We start from the raw sequence: 16,190 nt of genomic DNA, 5'->3' as shown, positions 1-16,190 counted from the left end.
TCTTTTTTTTTTTGTTTTTTTTTGTGTATGGCCAGATTGAAGAGTAAGATAATTGTGTGTGTGAGTACATAGGGCAGTTTCTTAAATATATAAATAAAAGAACAGTCCTAAAACAGAATTCCTGGCCACTCTAGGCTCACGTGACCTGCAAGTTACACCTTCTGCTATCATTAGATTATGACAGCTATATGCAAGTAATTGCACTGCATCAAAAGATATGGTTATGATGATTAGTGTTGTAATGGGAACCATGGAAGTGTGCAAAATATTGACCTTGCTGGTCTATGATCATTATAAAATATCAGCTTTTAAGAGGGTGTTTAATCCTGGAGATGGGGGAAGACAGCTGTTGGTACTGTAGCAACCCTGTTGGCTAAAGGAGGAGCATCGAGGGTAAGGCTCAGAAAATAATTTCTTCCAGCTCTTCTGGTCAGCAAGAGCATGTCTCACCTGGGCATACCATATTGTGTGGAGATGGATGTGAAGAGAGAGGGAAAAATACAGGATACATAGAAAAACATTTTTTTTTCTGGTTTCTACCATTTCTGCTGCTGGAAGAAAGTAATAAGTATCTAGTAATTTTGAAGATTATTTCTTTGACAATTATAAAATGCCCTCAAATGTTTTGTAACCTGCTTTGAGTCTTCAAACAAAGAATAAGGTGCATGTTTAATAAACTGTGAAAATAAAGGACAGCTTTGTTATCAAACAGTTCTTATCCTATTCTTTCCTGATGTCTATCTTGCTTTAACATCACCAATCTCAAGTTGTAGCTCAGTAGATTGGTGACACGTTCTCGGTTTCTTTCTTAGCTGACATTCACCTATGGTGTTCAAGCAGAATTGTGGACTTTATTCCACCAGTTGTGGCGGATAGTACTATTTATTAATTTTTTTCAATTTTTTTGCAGTTTTACTCAATGTTTTGCTTTACTATGCTTGCAGGATGGGATCAGACGTGGCCGTCCACGAGCAGATACCGTCCGAGATCTAATAAATGAGGGTGAGCACTCATCTAGCAGAATCCGATGTAACATTTGCAACAGGGTATTTCCACGTGAGAAATCACTGCAAGCTCACAAAAGAACTCACACCGGTAAGTACTGAAGCGATTAGGCAGGATATTCATAACACATGAACAAGCAGTATTGCCTTACTAGAGCAGTAACACTTGGAGACCCGGTCTCTGATTCATCTGATCACAAACTGAGTGATTTCTGTAACTTCCTTTTGACTTAATTTGGTTATGTGCACTTTGGACCAGAGTGTGTTAGACCAGGTCCAAAGTGTATGCAACCAAATCTAAGTGTAATCCCCTCTTCACCGGGAGTCACTTCAGGTGCTGCAGGGTTGGGAAAACCTGCTGCAGACCTGGATCAGGATTCACCCAGTGGGTGATAGCTTCTACTAGAAGGCTCTCAAGCTTCATGTGGCTTGCAGTTCTGTGAATCTCTAAGTGTTACACAAAAAATTTATTATAGAATCTAACTTTAAAGTCCAGCAGAAAGGTAAAAAGAAATCAGCAAAATGGTCCACAAATTCAGGAAAAATTGATGTGAATCTGCTGTGATCTACGTGAGGAGATAGCAATCTGATGTGTTCTCTGTACGAAATTAGCAATCTGTTGTCAAAGCTGTGTAGAGAAAGCTGGGATTTAGCAATCTGTCAGAAAGCTCTGTTGTTAAAGTTGGTATTAGCAATCTGTAGTTATTTAGAATAGTTGTGGGTGGATCCTTGGACCAGTGGCAGGTGACCATGCCCTCGGGGGAAATCCCGAGAGGGACCACTGGTCAGGCTTAGTGTAGGAGACAGACACACACTAGTTGTTTTATTAGACAATATGGTAAACCACCAGAGGTGGCAGTAGTGAGCTGGAAGCGCCCGGCTGGGCTGTAGACCCTCAGGTATTGGAACAGCAATCCCAGGGTGGCTGAGCTGTAGAGAAACTAAGACAATGAGTAGGCAGTATATGCAGAGTTCTGGAACAAGTCCTTGATGATAACACTCACACAATAGTCTCTTAAAGCAGCCCAGGAGATGGTATACATTAGGTCCTCGAGGAGCGAGTACCTGTACCCAGGGAAAGCTCAGAGAGATAGATGGAAACTTACAATGTTTTAAGCAGCGATGACTTCTTAGCAGAAGTGGTATGCAGGAGCAAGTCCGGGACATGGGCCCTCGAGGAGCGAGTACCGGTTCCGGACTGTGACCTGCAAAGAAAAAGAGCGAGGCCCCTGAGGAGTGGGTACCTCTAGTGAAGTCCGAGGAGGCAGAGTAGCTAGGGTCGCGGAGAGCGAATCCCTTCCGCAGCGACCAGGAGGAAGCAAACCCCTTGCTAACTCGTCTTGTTAGCAAAAACTGAGACCTTAAATATCTGGAGCTGGTGATGTCATCTCAGGGGGACGCCCCTGAGGTTCACGCCAACGCTGGTACATCGGTGGGGCCACGCGCGCGCCCTTAGGCATCTGGTCAACATGGCGGCTTGCAGCGTGGAGCCGGTCCGGGAACGCCGGAGGAGGACGGCCTGGAGACTCCGCAGCAGCAGCTAGCCTTCCATCAATCCTGGAGGGAGTTGCCAACGAGGTAAGGTGGGCGGTGCAGAGACGTCGGACAGCGACGGACACAACAAAAATAAAGAACAGCTTTTCAAGACAGTCCAGCAGTTCAAAAATAGTTGCTTGCTTTGGCTTGTCAGTTAAGTACAGTCCTAATGAAGATTTTCCCTCTCAGGTCCCAAATAAGGCCTCTCTCTCCTTTAGGCCCCATGAAGAACAGGAAACCACTTCTCTTAACCCATGCTACCAACGTAGGACTTCCCTGGACTGGATGGTGGTCTCCTGGATTAGGGGTTCTGTTTCTCCCAGTTGGTTTTTAGCCCTTGCCAGAAAAAAAGTCACATGTTCCCCAGAGGATCAGAATATCTTCAGATAAACAAGACCTGAACTCCTCAGGACCAGGTCCAGACTCTAAACATGCCAGGACTTATACTCCTTCCTATGACTTATTTAACCATGCTTTATACCATCTTCAAAAACCCATCTCCTTTAGTGGGGAAGGACCTCCTTTGCATCGGTTCTTAACTTGCATCTCTCTGAACCTCCCCTTGCTGGAAACATCCACATGTTAAAACAGCACTATAAGGACACCTGGCAGGTATCGTATATAAGCGAAAGAAAGTAACATAATTTGCTTCATGGATCTCGATTTCCATAATAATATAGCCTCGATAAGGGTAGCTTGAATCACTCAGTCCCTAGATGGCCAATCCCTCTACTGGATGTATGGATAGATGAGTTTCATACCATTGGTTGAAGATGATAGTGATTTGTGACCCATTGTCCAATAATGCCTTCACAGGCTTGGACCTAATTAGTTTCTTTGGAATGTTAGGATCTGCTGAGACAGAACCAACAGAGTATATGGCGGAGCTTGTTAAATTATGGGGCCTCGGTTGCTCCCTTGCTGGGCCCCTCTGAGGTTTCACAGGGGCTGTATGGGATGCATTAACTTCTGCACCACCAACTTCATTTTTTGAAGGGGTTAATAAACATTTGGATAAAGGTGAACCGGTAGATGTAGTGCATTTGGATTTTCAGAAGGCATTTGACAAAGTCCCTTATGAGAGGTTTCTAAGAAAACTAAAAGGTCAGGGGATAGGAGGCGATTTGTCCTTTCGTGGATTACAAACTGGTTAAAAAGACAGGAAACAGAGAGTAGGATTAAATGGTCAATTTTTTCAGTGGAAAAATGAAAAACAGTGAAGTGCCTCAGGGATCTGAATTTGGACCGGTGCTTTTCGATATATTTATAAATGATCTGGAAAGGAATACGATGAGTGAGGCAATCAAATTTGTAGATGATATAAAATTATTCGGAGCAGTTAAATCACAAGCAGATTGTGAGAAATTGCAGGAGGACCTTGAGACTGGAAGATTGGGCATCCAAATAGCAGATGACAATTAATGTGAACAAATGCAAGGTGATGCATATAGGGAAAAATAATCCTTGCTGCAGTTACACGATGTTAGGTTCCATATTAGGAGCTACCACCCAGGAAAATGATCCTAGGCATCATAGTGGATAGTACATTGAAATCATCTGCTCAGTGTGCTTCAGGAGTCGAGAAAGCAAACCGAATTTTAGGAATTATTATGAAGGGAATGATGAATAAAACAGAAAATATGCCTCTATATTGCTCTATGGTGAGACTGCACAATTCTGGTCACCATATCGCAAAAAAGCTATAGTTGCGATGGAGAAGGTACAGAGAAGGGCGACTAAAATGATAAAGGGGATGGAACAGCTCCCCTATGAGGAGAGGCTGTAGAGGTTAGGGTTGTTCAGCTTGGAGAAGAGAGGGGGGCTGAGGGGGGATATGATAGAGGTGTTCAAAATCTTGAGAGGTCTAGAACAGGTAAATGTGAATCTGTTTTTTTACTCTTTCAGATAATAGGACTAGGGGGTAATCCATGAAGTTAACAAGTAGAACATTAAGCTCTGGAATTTGTTGCCAGAGGATGTGGTTAGTGCAATTAGTCTAGATGGGTTTAAAAAAAGGTTTGGATAAGTTATTGGAAGAGAGATCCATTAACTGCTATTAATCACATTGACTTAGGGAATAGCCACTGCTATTACTGGCATCAATAGCATGGGATCTACTTAGTGTTTACTTGTAGCCTGGATTGGCCACTTTTAGAAACTGGATGCTGGGCTTGCTGGACTCTTGGTCTTGACCCAGTGTGGCAATTTCTTAGGTTCTTATGTTCTGGATTCCTACAGGATCTGGCCGTATGACACTCTTGCCAAACTAGTAATAAAAGTACGCCCCAGATACTCTCCCACAAGAATGGCAAGCTGCCTAATTCACTGGAATCCTTTCAAGGCCCCTCAAAGTCTGGGATGACTGATCAGTAAAATCTGGCCCCAGCACAGGCCTTAATGCTAGCTTCCTCTTCATCCGGGCAAGCCAGTCCACACCAGTGGCTTTTGCATTCCAACCAGCAGGTGAAGACAGAGAACAGATACTTACTGACGTCACACTCATATAGCTCTGCTTAGACACCAGCCAGCCAATTTTTCTCTATCTCTACCAAGTGGTGGACATGCATCCATGCTTGTGGATCTTGGCTTGCCTGGATTGAACAGGCCAGTTTGACATCCTGTGATGAAAGCAGTAGATTCCTCCCTCAGTTGAGTGTCTGAGAACCAATAACAGCAGACAAGCAAAAATTCAAAAAAAGGACAGGTGTGAGGTGAAGGTTGCTGCCTTAGCCCTCTTCCGGGCTGCAAAAGAGATCTGGTAGGGTAAGGAGGCCTTGGGCTCAGCCCTGTTGTATAGTTCTCTTCTCTGTCTGGTTCAACTCTCTTCCTGCCTTTCTTTTTTATTTTGCCAGTTTTGTTTGTGGAAAGTTTATTGGCAGAGGGGCATCATGCTGTCCCATCACTGACTATTGGGCACCAAGGATGCTGATTATCTTTAAGGGGCATCAGGGGACATCAGAGGCCTAATAAGTGCTAGGGTTGCTGTCAATGTACTTGCCATAGCTGCTGGCAAGGGATGCCATCAAGCTCGCAGCATCAACGCCCTCTGACATATAGGTGAGCTGAGGGGAATAGTCGATGGCAGTCATCGGTTCCTTTGGGCACAGATGTGACGTGTCAGGCCGTGTTGGGACTGCAGAGCCTCTGCTTGCAGGCACCCCTGGCATCCTCTGTACTGCTGGTCTATCGATACCTTTGGGTACTGTGGTCTATTGGTTCCGCCAGGCTGTTTTATATCCATGGGCACCTGGGGCGCTATATACCGACTTACTGATCAAGACACGGTCAAGCGCCTTTGATGCCCTGGGTGCAGCATCGTTTGGTGCCATTGATGCGATCCATCACTGGTGAATGAGAGAGCGCTATGGGCTCTACGGATGCCGTCGCCATGGTAGGCACCAGTAGATGCAGTCAGATGCCACAGGACACTACCGCGGAATACTTTGGGCACCGTCTAGCTCCATGGACTTCACTGCTGCCGTTCCATGAGGGAAACGGTGGTGAGCCATTCCTGATGCAATTTCAAGGGCTGTGTTCAGCCTCTTGGAGCATTATCAGGTACTGGGGGTACCAAGAGGGCGATGCTATAGAATGGCAACCACTAATATGCCATAATCAGAGCCCCATTGGTACCAGGGACACAGTCATCACACTGTTCCTCTTCACTCCATTGGGAGTTAGTGTGACAGTGGAGCGCAGCATATGCGGTTGGATTCTGCAAGGGTCATCTACCCCAAGCGCCTCAAGCACTAGTAGACTGCATTCTCTCTGTCTTTGCAGTGCCCAGCCATGCCAGTGTTTTGCCATCGTCACGTCAAGGTATCAGCCTCCTCGTCTGTTCTTCAACATAAGGTGCTAGGGAGAACCCGCAAGAGAGGTACCATCACACACACACACACACACTCTGTGTCTACTTTTTGGCAGCTCGCAGCCACAGACTCTTAACAGGTTGTTCTGTGCCGTGGGATTCTAACTACAAGCACAGTGAGTGGGTTCATAGGCATGCCACTATCTGTAGGGTGGGATACCACTGTATGAGTACTGGACAGGGTGCTTTTACCACAGAGGGCACTTTCTTTCAGGGGTGGGTGTGTGTGTGTGTGTGTGTTTTTCCCCCTCATGGCGAGCACAACAGGTTGTCTGCCACAGCCATAGGTCTGACCTAAGACTGTGTTCCTGGTCGAATCTCTAAGGGAGTGGGTGTCAGGAGTCTTACCCTTCCTTAGAAGAGGGCTATGTCTTTCCACTCCTCCCGTGTTAGAAGCTCCTGGGCTCTGTCCCCTGCAGGTTTATCGCCGAACAGAAGCCTCAGATTTTTGAATCTGTGCATCTCCTTGTAGGCCAGGACAGGGGGTCAGCAGCGGCAGTCATTGGACTGTTTTGCTGGGGGGGGGGGGGCCTCCATTGATTACCGTGGTGGCCTACCCCCATCTGAGGGTGGCTGCAAGTGGTAGATTTGGTCACTTCAAAACGTCAGCGATTGAAACCCGACTCTCACCTGAAGAGTTGGAAAGTTTTTCAGGATCGGGAGGCCCCAGTTCCCATTGTTTTCCTGTCCCTTCAGGAAGGGGAGATACGATATGAGTTCCTCCCCTTGAATGTCTGGTTAACCACCCTTACAGTGGGTGTCCCTCATTTTCTGTTTCCCGGAGAAGGGATATTACTGCTCCTGACTGGCAGTCACTCTCTGTTCTTCATGGGATCCACGAGCCGGTCAGGTGGTAGTACACGTCTTTAGGTCGTTCTAAGGTACAGCAGGTCTATTTCACAAGGGAGCCATTCCAGATTCGGTCTCCCTGTCGTACTAGGAGTCTCTTCTTCGAGGTAGCTCCTCTGTGAAGATTAGGGGTTTCTCCCGTCCAGGAGTCACCTTTGATACCTGCCGAGCTCAATGGGCATATTTTGTGGAGGACCACTATCACCAGTCATTCTTGCCTGTGAGGACCCTACCTTGGTGAGCAGGGTTCTAGTCTATCTGATTGGCAAGTATGCCTTTTAACCTATCACCATATCCATGGCTGAGAGAGTTGTGGGACGAGGGACCCTGCAACAGCGGTGCTATTCTTCGGTTGCTGTGGCTTGCAAGCTATACTTCCTCATTTTTAGGGATAACCCTGCAAGCAGACAGGGGGAGTCCTGGTTTATGCAGTGCTTGTTGCATTTACTGGACTGTGTGCTTCCTTGGGGGGAAGTATATATAATCACGACTGAGGTATTAATATCTGAGCCAGACTGGTGGGCATTCTTTTCGAGATCGCCCTAACCCTGCCCTGGTACCCTTAAGGTTTCCAAGCCGGTGAAGAAATTCTGTTCTACAGGAGTTTGCACTTGCAGCACCCCAGCTTCCTGTCTCTTGGAGTGTTTCTGGATTCCTTCCCTGGGGGATTCGCTTTCAGTTTCAGCTGTTCCAAGCAGGCTGAGGGCTCTATAGTGGTAGGTAACTCCCTACTGGAATCGGCAGTGAGCTATTCGCTTGGGTTTGAGATGTACAACCTAGCGGCTTGTTCTTACCCCTGCAGTCCAGTGGTCTGCCTCCGTGTGTGCTTTGCTCCTACCGACTTCCAGTTGGAATGGGGGGGAGGGGGGGGAATAAAAGCTAGGGCATTTGTAGTATATCTCAGTGGATACCGGCAGGGAAAGATACAGCACTTTTTCCCCTTTATTTTCACCAAGTTCTGGCCAGTATTGCCTTTTAGCTTTTCTCAGGTCCCTGGGTTGTCCAAAGGGTTTTCCTGCTCACCTGAACTGCTGAGACAGGATGGATAGCCCTGCCCCTGACAGGGTGCAGTGTAGGTGAGCTTCAGGCCTAACTTATCTCCCTGTTCATGGGTTTTGGCTAGCGATCCCATTCACGGATTGCCTTTCATCCCCTGACACTCTTGACGCTGTCCTGTATAGTCAGCAATATCTGGTACTTTGGCACGTAGGGTCTGTCACAGACCCTGCCATTTGTTGCTGATTATTCTTCCGAGCATTGCTTGGGTTTTTCTGCCCATTGTGCCTATCAGCCAAACGTGGGGCCCACTTGTGCAGATGTGTTCTGTCCTTCAGATGTTAGTGGACCTTAGTTTCTTTTTGGAGAGCTGTCAGGCCCCAGTTAGTTTTTCAGTTGAACACTAAAGGAAACTATGCGGTCTTTGTCCAAGTGTTCTTTTCTCGTTTACATCTGAAGACTTTTTCTTGTATCCAGGAGGTTCTAGACCTGCTGTCGTCAGGGTTTCCTGATACGAAACCCTGCATGTAATGTTTTCTGTGATGCGGAGTATGTTTCTTGCTGGCATTTCCATCACTCCCCTGCTGTAGGCACCTCTTTGCATATTGGGGTTTTGTGTCTCAGTATTTTCTATGGTTTTCTCTTTGTAGAGCCCAACTCTTTTCCTGCCTAGACCCCTTGTGGGTCAGCTGCCTCACAGGCAAAAAGGAGAGAGGTGGTGCTTTCAGCACTGTGCAGTTTCCTGCTTTGTCCTGCTTGGACTGTCTGTAGCGTAGGAATCATTCAAGTGCAGGGACTACCAACCTGCTTGTCCTCGGAGAAAGCAGAGCTGCTTACCTGTAACAGGTGTTCTCGAGAACAGCAGGAGGTTAGTCCTCAGGAAAGCTGTCCGCCACCCTGCAGAGTTGGTTTTTCCATCTATGAGCTATATCATGGACTTGAGGGACTCTGCCTAGGGGGAACAAACCGGGGAAACTGGTAATTGCGTCTGTGCGAGTCCCTTATAAAATCCCCCCACTTAAGTGGTAGAGGCAGCATTTACGTGCGTTTATATAAAATTGTGCGTGTATGTATGCATGTTCAGCCTATTTTATACCATGCTTGCATATACACATGTATGTTATAAAATGGCCACATCCTTTGCCATGAGCTGGCATACACATGTACATGTTCACCCCCCACGGCTGTTTAAAAGTTACCATGTCTGGATAATTATGGTCCTGGCATTTTGATAATTTTTTTTTTTTTTACTTCCTATGTAGCTGTTATATCAGATGGATCAGGTACTATGACTCTCCAAAGGCTCTTAGTTTTTAAATGAATCTTAAATCTCTAGGTTGGATAATTGCTGGCATTCAGCCTTTTCTAGGTAGGATGCTGTTGAACAAATCTCTGCAATTCACAAAAATCCTATGTATGGTTTTCTCTCTGCAACTTGCTATCTGCTTTTTATTTGGGGATAACCCACAGCCAAGCAAACTGATACAATCTTTTGTCTTTCTGGTTTTCTCTTTATCTTTTGCATAGTCTGAGCCCTTAACCCATTTTTTGTTTGAGAGATCTGGTACACCAAGTAAATTTAAATAAAAGAATGCTGTCTCAAAAAACCCCAAACAAATCAGGTTTACTGTAGGAGCAGTAAAATAGCACTTCTTTCTTAACAAACGGGCCGATTCAGTAAAGTCCGCGGGAGAGCGGGCAAATGCCCACTCTCCTAGTGCGCGCACAGGCCACTCTCCTGTGTGAGCGATTCACTACTCAAATTAGGCCCGGCGGTAAAAACAGGCAAAAGGAGCGGCGGCTGTCAGCGGGTTTGACAGCCGACGCTTAATTTTGCCAGCGTCGGTTCTCGAGCCTGCTGACAGCCACAGGCTCGGAAACCGGACGCCGGCAAAATTGAGCGTCCGGTTTTTGACCCAACAGCCGCGGGCCAACTTCAAAATTTTTTTTTTACTTTCGGGACCTCCAACTTAATATCGCCATGCTTTTCTGTGCACTTTCTCGGTGCCCGAAGAAATTAGCGCCTACCTTTTGGCTGCACATTTTGGTTTTTGAATCGCGCGGGAATACCTAATAGGGCCATCAACATGCATCTGCATGTTGCGGGCGCTATGAGGTTTGGGGGGTTGGACGCGCGTTTTCGGCCCCTTACTGAATAAGGGGTAACGTTAGTGCGTTGAAAACGTGCGTCCATTAGAGGGTTAACAGTGCGCTCCATTGGAGCACACTGTACTGTATCGGCCCGAAAGTAAGCAAGCAGCAACTCAGCTTGCACAAACAGGAAGCAAGTAAGTATGCAGTATGGAAGCCTTAATAGTTCAATACATTCACTACTAATAAACTCAGTTCAGTTCAGGTCAATGACCTGAAACATGTTTCTAAAACTCTATGTACAATTATAATCAGAAGATTATAAAACTAGATACTTCTATAGCACCAAATGGATTAGTTTTGTTATGCAAATATATTAAGTTCAACTTTCCAACCTCACTGATCTATTTTTTTTTTTTTTAATTGGGTTTTGTATAAACAACAAAATGGCCTGAACAACAGGCAACAGCATATGTTAACAGTAAAATATCAAATATTCAGTACAACATTTCCCATATTCCAGACTGGTTTCTACTCCAGATGCCCGTCAATACCATTGTAGGAGTGGTCACATAGCCTGCTGTTAAATGTGAGCTACAATCGATCAGTTGCTTGGCATCCCCATCTTGCTGTACCCTCCTACTATCCCTCTCCCCCTTATCCTCTCTGCCACCCCCCCCCCCCTCATCTCATGACATATCTCCAAGAACCATGTCTTTGTCATGTCCCTGTGGGATTAATATGTACTTGTTATGTTGTAGGTGTCAGTCATTAAACGGTTTCCAAATTTTTTGCATCTCAGCCCATTTTTTTGCCGATGAGTTCTTAGCACTAAGAAATTCCTTGGTATATTTCTGGAGTAACAATTTAAACCAGTGGTCTGAATGCGGTGTCGATTCTGAGACCCAGTTGTTAAGTGCTGACTTTTCTTACAAAGTGTATTAATGTACCCGTCACCTCTGGCATCTGAGAGGGAAGGATTCCAAATAACCAGAGCATAGGATCATCAGGAATTTGTTGGGTTAGCATCCGCTGGCATTGCTGTATAATGCTCTGCCAAAACGTTTGTATTGTGGGGCGAGTCCAAAAAAGACGAGGAAAAGTACCAGGGCTTTGTTTACCTTTAATGCAGACTGGAGAGCTGAGCAAGTGTGCTTTAAATGCCTGGTCTGTGGTGAGATAAAATTGGCGTAGGAATTTGTACTGTAATTCCCTGTGTAAAACATTCTCAGACCAAGATGGTGTATCAGTAAAGCAGTGTTGAAAGTCGTGCAGTGTTAAAGAAAAGGCTGGCCACTGCTGCCATCGAGTGTGCTGTGTCTCCAGATCGGCTGGATTTGCTACTGACTGTAACGTTTTGCGAAACGGTGCTATAGAGGGTCTAGATGTGATTTCAGGCATCAATATTTTGTGCAGCAGTTGAAACTGTGTTGAAACCTGTAAGGTTTGAGCGTGTGTTCTGAGAAAGTGTTGGAGTTGGAGGTACGGGGAAATATTCTGTTGCTAAGTGTATAAAGCACTGTTGAAGTTCCTTAAAAGAGAAGAGTTTACCCGTGGTCAGAGAGTAACATTGAAAGATATATATTTTAACCCCTTACCCTTCCATTTGTGAAATATTGAGCTGTCTTGAGCTGGGGGGAATAAGGGGTGGTCACATATACTCAGCAGCGCCGACCGTTTTGAAGGGATTTTCACCAAGCTTTGCGACTGGATTGTACAAGGGGTGCTTGACCTATTGAGGCTGGCACCTTCACCTGGGGGGCTTGAACTGTATCGTTAAGTGAAAATGTGCCCAGCCACTTTTCAAGCTTGGTTTTCGGCCTGAACCTGGAGGAACCCGTAATAAAATCATGTAACTGTCTATTCATGCAGGCAAGATTATACATGCGAAGATAAAGACAATTTAGCCCTCCTCTAGTGAGTGGCTGCATAAGCGTAGCCAGCGAAATACGGGCCCTTTTACCATTCCATAGGAATTTCCTAAGCATCTGTCCTACTGTCACGCAGTCTTTTTTTTTTTTTTTTTTTTTTAATCAGCCAGATTGGCAGCATTTGTAACACGTAGAGAGCCACTTGGGAAGTATCATCATCTTAAACACTTGTATTCTACCAGAGAGTGATAATGGGAGGTTCTGCCATTTCTTCAAAAGATGGGAAGTATGTTGGAGAAGAGGTCCTATGTTTACTGTATATAAGTCTTTGTGATTTTTCGGGATTCTACTACCCAAGTATTTCATTGAATGTTCAACCATTTTAAAGGAAAGTCTCCCTTCCATGTGGCCTGCACCATACCACCCACGTCCAATGCTTCTGATTTATCCTTGTTGATACGTGGCCCCGCAAACCTACCATGTAAGGCTTGGAGTTGTAGCAGAGCTGCTAAAGAGGCCTTGTGGGTTTGTGACTTAGATTAGGATGTCATCTACAAAGGCAGCGATTTTTAAATTCAAGGGGACCTGGTGAATGCCCCTGGATTATGTGCGGTTGCGATGTTTTCCGGAGCAAGGGCTCTATGGCTAGAATGTAAACCTCGCTGATCTTAAATTTGCTAAACATGATGAGATTTAGGTTTCTATTCTGCTCCTTTGTCTGCTTTAACAGGTGAGAGGCCTTATCTCTGTGATTACCCAGACTGTGGGAAGGCTTTTGTACAAAGTGGGCAACTAAAAACCCATCAGCGGCTCCATACAGGAGAAAAACCCTTTGTTTGCTCAGAAAATGGTAAGTCATACGAGAAAATGGCAGCACCAGTAAATATTTGTCAAAGTAAATATGTGGGAAGAGAGTATAAGGGCTAAAAAGGCAGGGCATGTCGTCTTCTTTAGCCTAGTTTCCTAAGGAAGCTGACATAAGATCATTGTCGTCTTGATAACTTTTGAACTGTTGCAATATTTGTTTCAGATTTGTCATAGAAAGAGCACCCACCGACCCTGGCTCATACTTAGAATCTTTTTTCTATAGGGAATCAGGCCAGTTAAGTTCAGCTGAAATCTCAGGGAGGTCAGCGCACACTGAAGATATGGAGCATTTGTATTTATTTTACTGTTTAAAGTCTTTTATATTCCACTTATTATGGGTCCCATTACTATTTTTATTTATTTAGACAATTTTTATATACTTTTTTTTTTTTTTACCGGGGGTAGTCAAAACAGTTTACAGCTTAATACATACATAGTAATAATAAAAACATCACGTAGACAATTAAACAAAATATAACTAACGCCAGCAGAAAACAAGAGTTAAAAAACAAAAAGTAAAGGTAAAATAAATACAAGTAAATAAAAGAAAGAAATTAACAACAAATGAAACTGAGCCCGGATCTCGAGGGTGGGTCTAAGGACACGGGCAAAGGAATGGGGAAAGTAGTCTGAGTTAGTTCTGCGGGAATGTTTGAGGATTCAAAGTGTTAACAGCTGATTGCTTCTGTGAAATGCAGCTTCAAAAAGGTAGGTTTTTAGGCTCTTTTAAAATACTTTCTTGCTTTCGATATCTCTTAAGATATCTGGGATTGAGTACTAGGCATATTACAATAAATAAATTATACAAATAATACAATTTAAATCAATGAAAACATAAAACGATTAAACATGATAGAATTTATATTATAAAAAGGCTTTTTGAAAGAATAGTGACTTCATGGTTTACAAAATACCTTTGTCATCAAGCTTTTGTTGAGAATCTGGTACTAGATTCCAAAGATCAGGGCTGATGACAAAAAAGGCTCTACGAGTATCCTTCAGTCATGCTTTTCTAACCGAGGGGACATTTGAAAAGAAATTTCCGTTGAGAACATAAGGTCTGAGCAGGCTGATAAAGTTTGATTGAAGCTGGTTTTCCTAGTTTCCTAGAAAAAAGAAATCTGTAAATATTTTATTATGTCTTTATTACGCAAATTAGTATGATAAACATGGTCATAAGCATGGGCAAACTTCTGTATCAAAGAAAGAAATTAGGCATTATGAAATGTCCACACATCCCATTAGTAGTTTTTTCCCCTATTCATTTGATACTGGTGCTAAGTTTAAAGTCTGCCAATACAAAATACTTTGGAATTGAGAAACTGAGCAATGTGTGATGGTTTAGCCATTATTTAATCTATAGCTTAATGTTAGCATGCTTTTCTTTCTATGAATCAAGTTAAAGGAATCTTCCTGCTTTGTTAAAGGTTTTCAGTGGTTTTTTTCCCCCTCATGTATTGGTTAAAATTGTTGGCACGTTGAAGGTTTTTGCCTCAGTGCCAGCAAATGTGGAACCTTTTGCTAATATGGTGGGGAAAATACCAAATCGAGAGGTTAAAAGAGGGAAAAACTTGTTGAATGAATGCCTCTGCAATTTCCGCTAATCATTTTTTAAAAATTTTTGTTGGGTCACAGGATGTCTAAGTCGGTTCACGCATGCAAACCGCCATTGTCCCAAACATCCGTACGCACGATTGAAGAGAGAAGAGCCCACTGATGGGTTGAGCAAAAACCAGGATGCTGACAACAAGGCTGTTGCTGAGTGGCTGGCAAAGTGAGTTGACTTCAACTGCTAGCTAGGGTGATCATTGTGTTCCAGGTTATAAGAGATCTGTTTAAGAGCAATCTGACTGTCTTTTAGCATGGAAAAGTTTGAAGCAGGAGTGGAGTAAAAGGGACTGACTCTCCCGTGCATAATGACCATGCATGGAGTACTGTCAGGTAGACTGCGATCCCCTGCTGGCTGAGTACTAGAAGTGTAACCTGGGTGACCCAGCAACATTATTTTTTTCCCAGCAGCCGTGCAGCACATCTCCAAGTCTCCTTTTTTTGGGTCCAACCCTCCTCCTCTGCCCACACCCATTGAAACATCTTAACTCTCAAAACTAAAGACTTTCATTAGTCAGAGTGCCTTTTTCCCAAAGCTTCAAGTCATATTGGAAGAAAACATATTAAGCTTGGCCTATCAATTGTTTCATTTCCATTAAAAATATAAACTTTCTCACAGGACAAGCAGGATGGTTGTCCTCACAAATGGGTGACATCGAGGATGGAGCCCACCACGGAAAAACTTCTGTCAAAGTTTAACAGAACTTTGACTGGCCCCTACTGGGCATGCCCAGCAAGGCACTGACCCTGCAGCCAGCAGGGGTCTCCCCTCAGTCTTCTTTTTTCCGCGCAGCAGTTGCCACGCGGTGAAAGGAGCTCTTCTTACCACGTTCCTGACAGGAATTCGGTTTTTCTTTCCGAAGAAAAATTTGCCCCTCAGGGGTCTCCCTTCGACAAATTTTTGTCACCTTCGCGGACTCCGGTAAGTTTTTTGCCATTTTTCATCGACTGCCGTCGATTTTGGCCCTCGAGGCCTGTTGGCACTTACCGATCCCGCGGCTAAATTTGGCCCTAGGCCATGGCGACGGGGTTCCGTCGTTGTCCGGACTGTACCCGGACTATGTCAATCACAGACCCCCATAGGGTTTGTGTTTTGTGTTTGGGTAGTGAGCATGATGTCCTGACTTGCACCAAATGTGCCTTAATGACACCTAAGGGTCGCAAAGCCAGGATGGAGAAGATGGGGCTCCTCTTCCATGCACCCACCCCAACGCCATCGATAGCATCGACGTCATCGGAACCGGCACCGTCGAAGTTGCACCACCATCGTCAACCCTCCGGTGACCGTCCACCATCGATGACTTCTCGGCCATCGACTCCTGTCCCCTCCCCGGATGGGCGAGGAGACCGAAAGGACAAGCATCGCCATCGACGGCACAAGTCTCGGCCTGTCGAGGATCCACAGTCATCGACCTCTGAACAAGCCGAGCCACCGACTAAGAGGCCTCGATCAGACTTGGCACCGTCCACGTCTCGTTCGCAGGCATCGAGGAAACCCTC

The 16,190-nt window shown here is 44.9% G+C and overlaps 1 protein-coding gene across 1 annotated transcript in view; it reads left to right on the top strand.

Moving 5' to 3' along the window:
* ZNF367 (zinc finger protein 367) overlaps nucleotides 1-16,190 on the top strand; it is a 66,323-nt gene that overhangs the window by 30,806 nt on the left and 19,327 nt on the right. Inside the window, exons 2-4 of the mRNA XM_029617755.1 lie at nucleotides 945-1,095; nucleotides 12,946-13,065; nucleotides 14,718-14,856. Coding sequence (XP_029473615.1) covers nucleotides 945-1,095; nucleotides 12,946-13,065; nucleotides 14,718-14,856 — 410 coding nt within the window. The remainder of the gene's footprint in view (nucleotides 1-944; nucleotides 1,096-12,945; nucleotides 13,066-14,717; nucleotides 14,857-16,190) is intronic.

Source organism: Rhinatrema bivittatum, chromosome 1 (genome assembly GCF_901001135.1).
Source record: "Rhinatrema bivittatum chromosome 1, aRhiBiv1.1, whole genome shotgun sequence".
Classification (NCBI taxonomy): domain Eukaryota; kingdom Metazoa; phylum Chordata; class Amphibia; order Gymnophiona; family Rhinatrematidae; genus Rhinatrema; species Rhinatrema bivittatum.
Note: the sequence above shows the minus strand (reverse complement) of the source record. Positions and strands in the feature narration are given on the sequence as shown.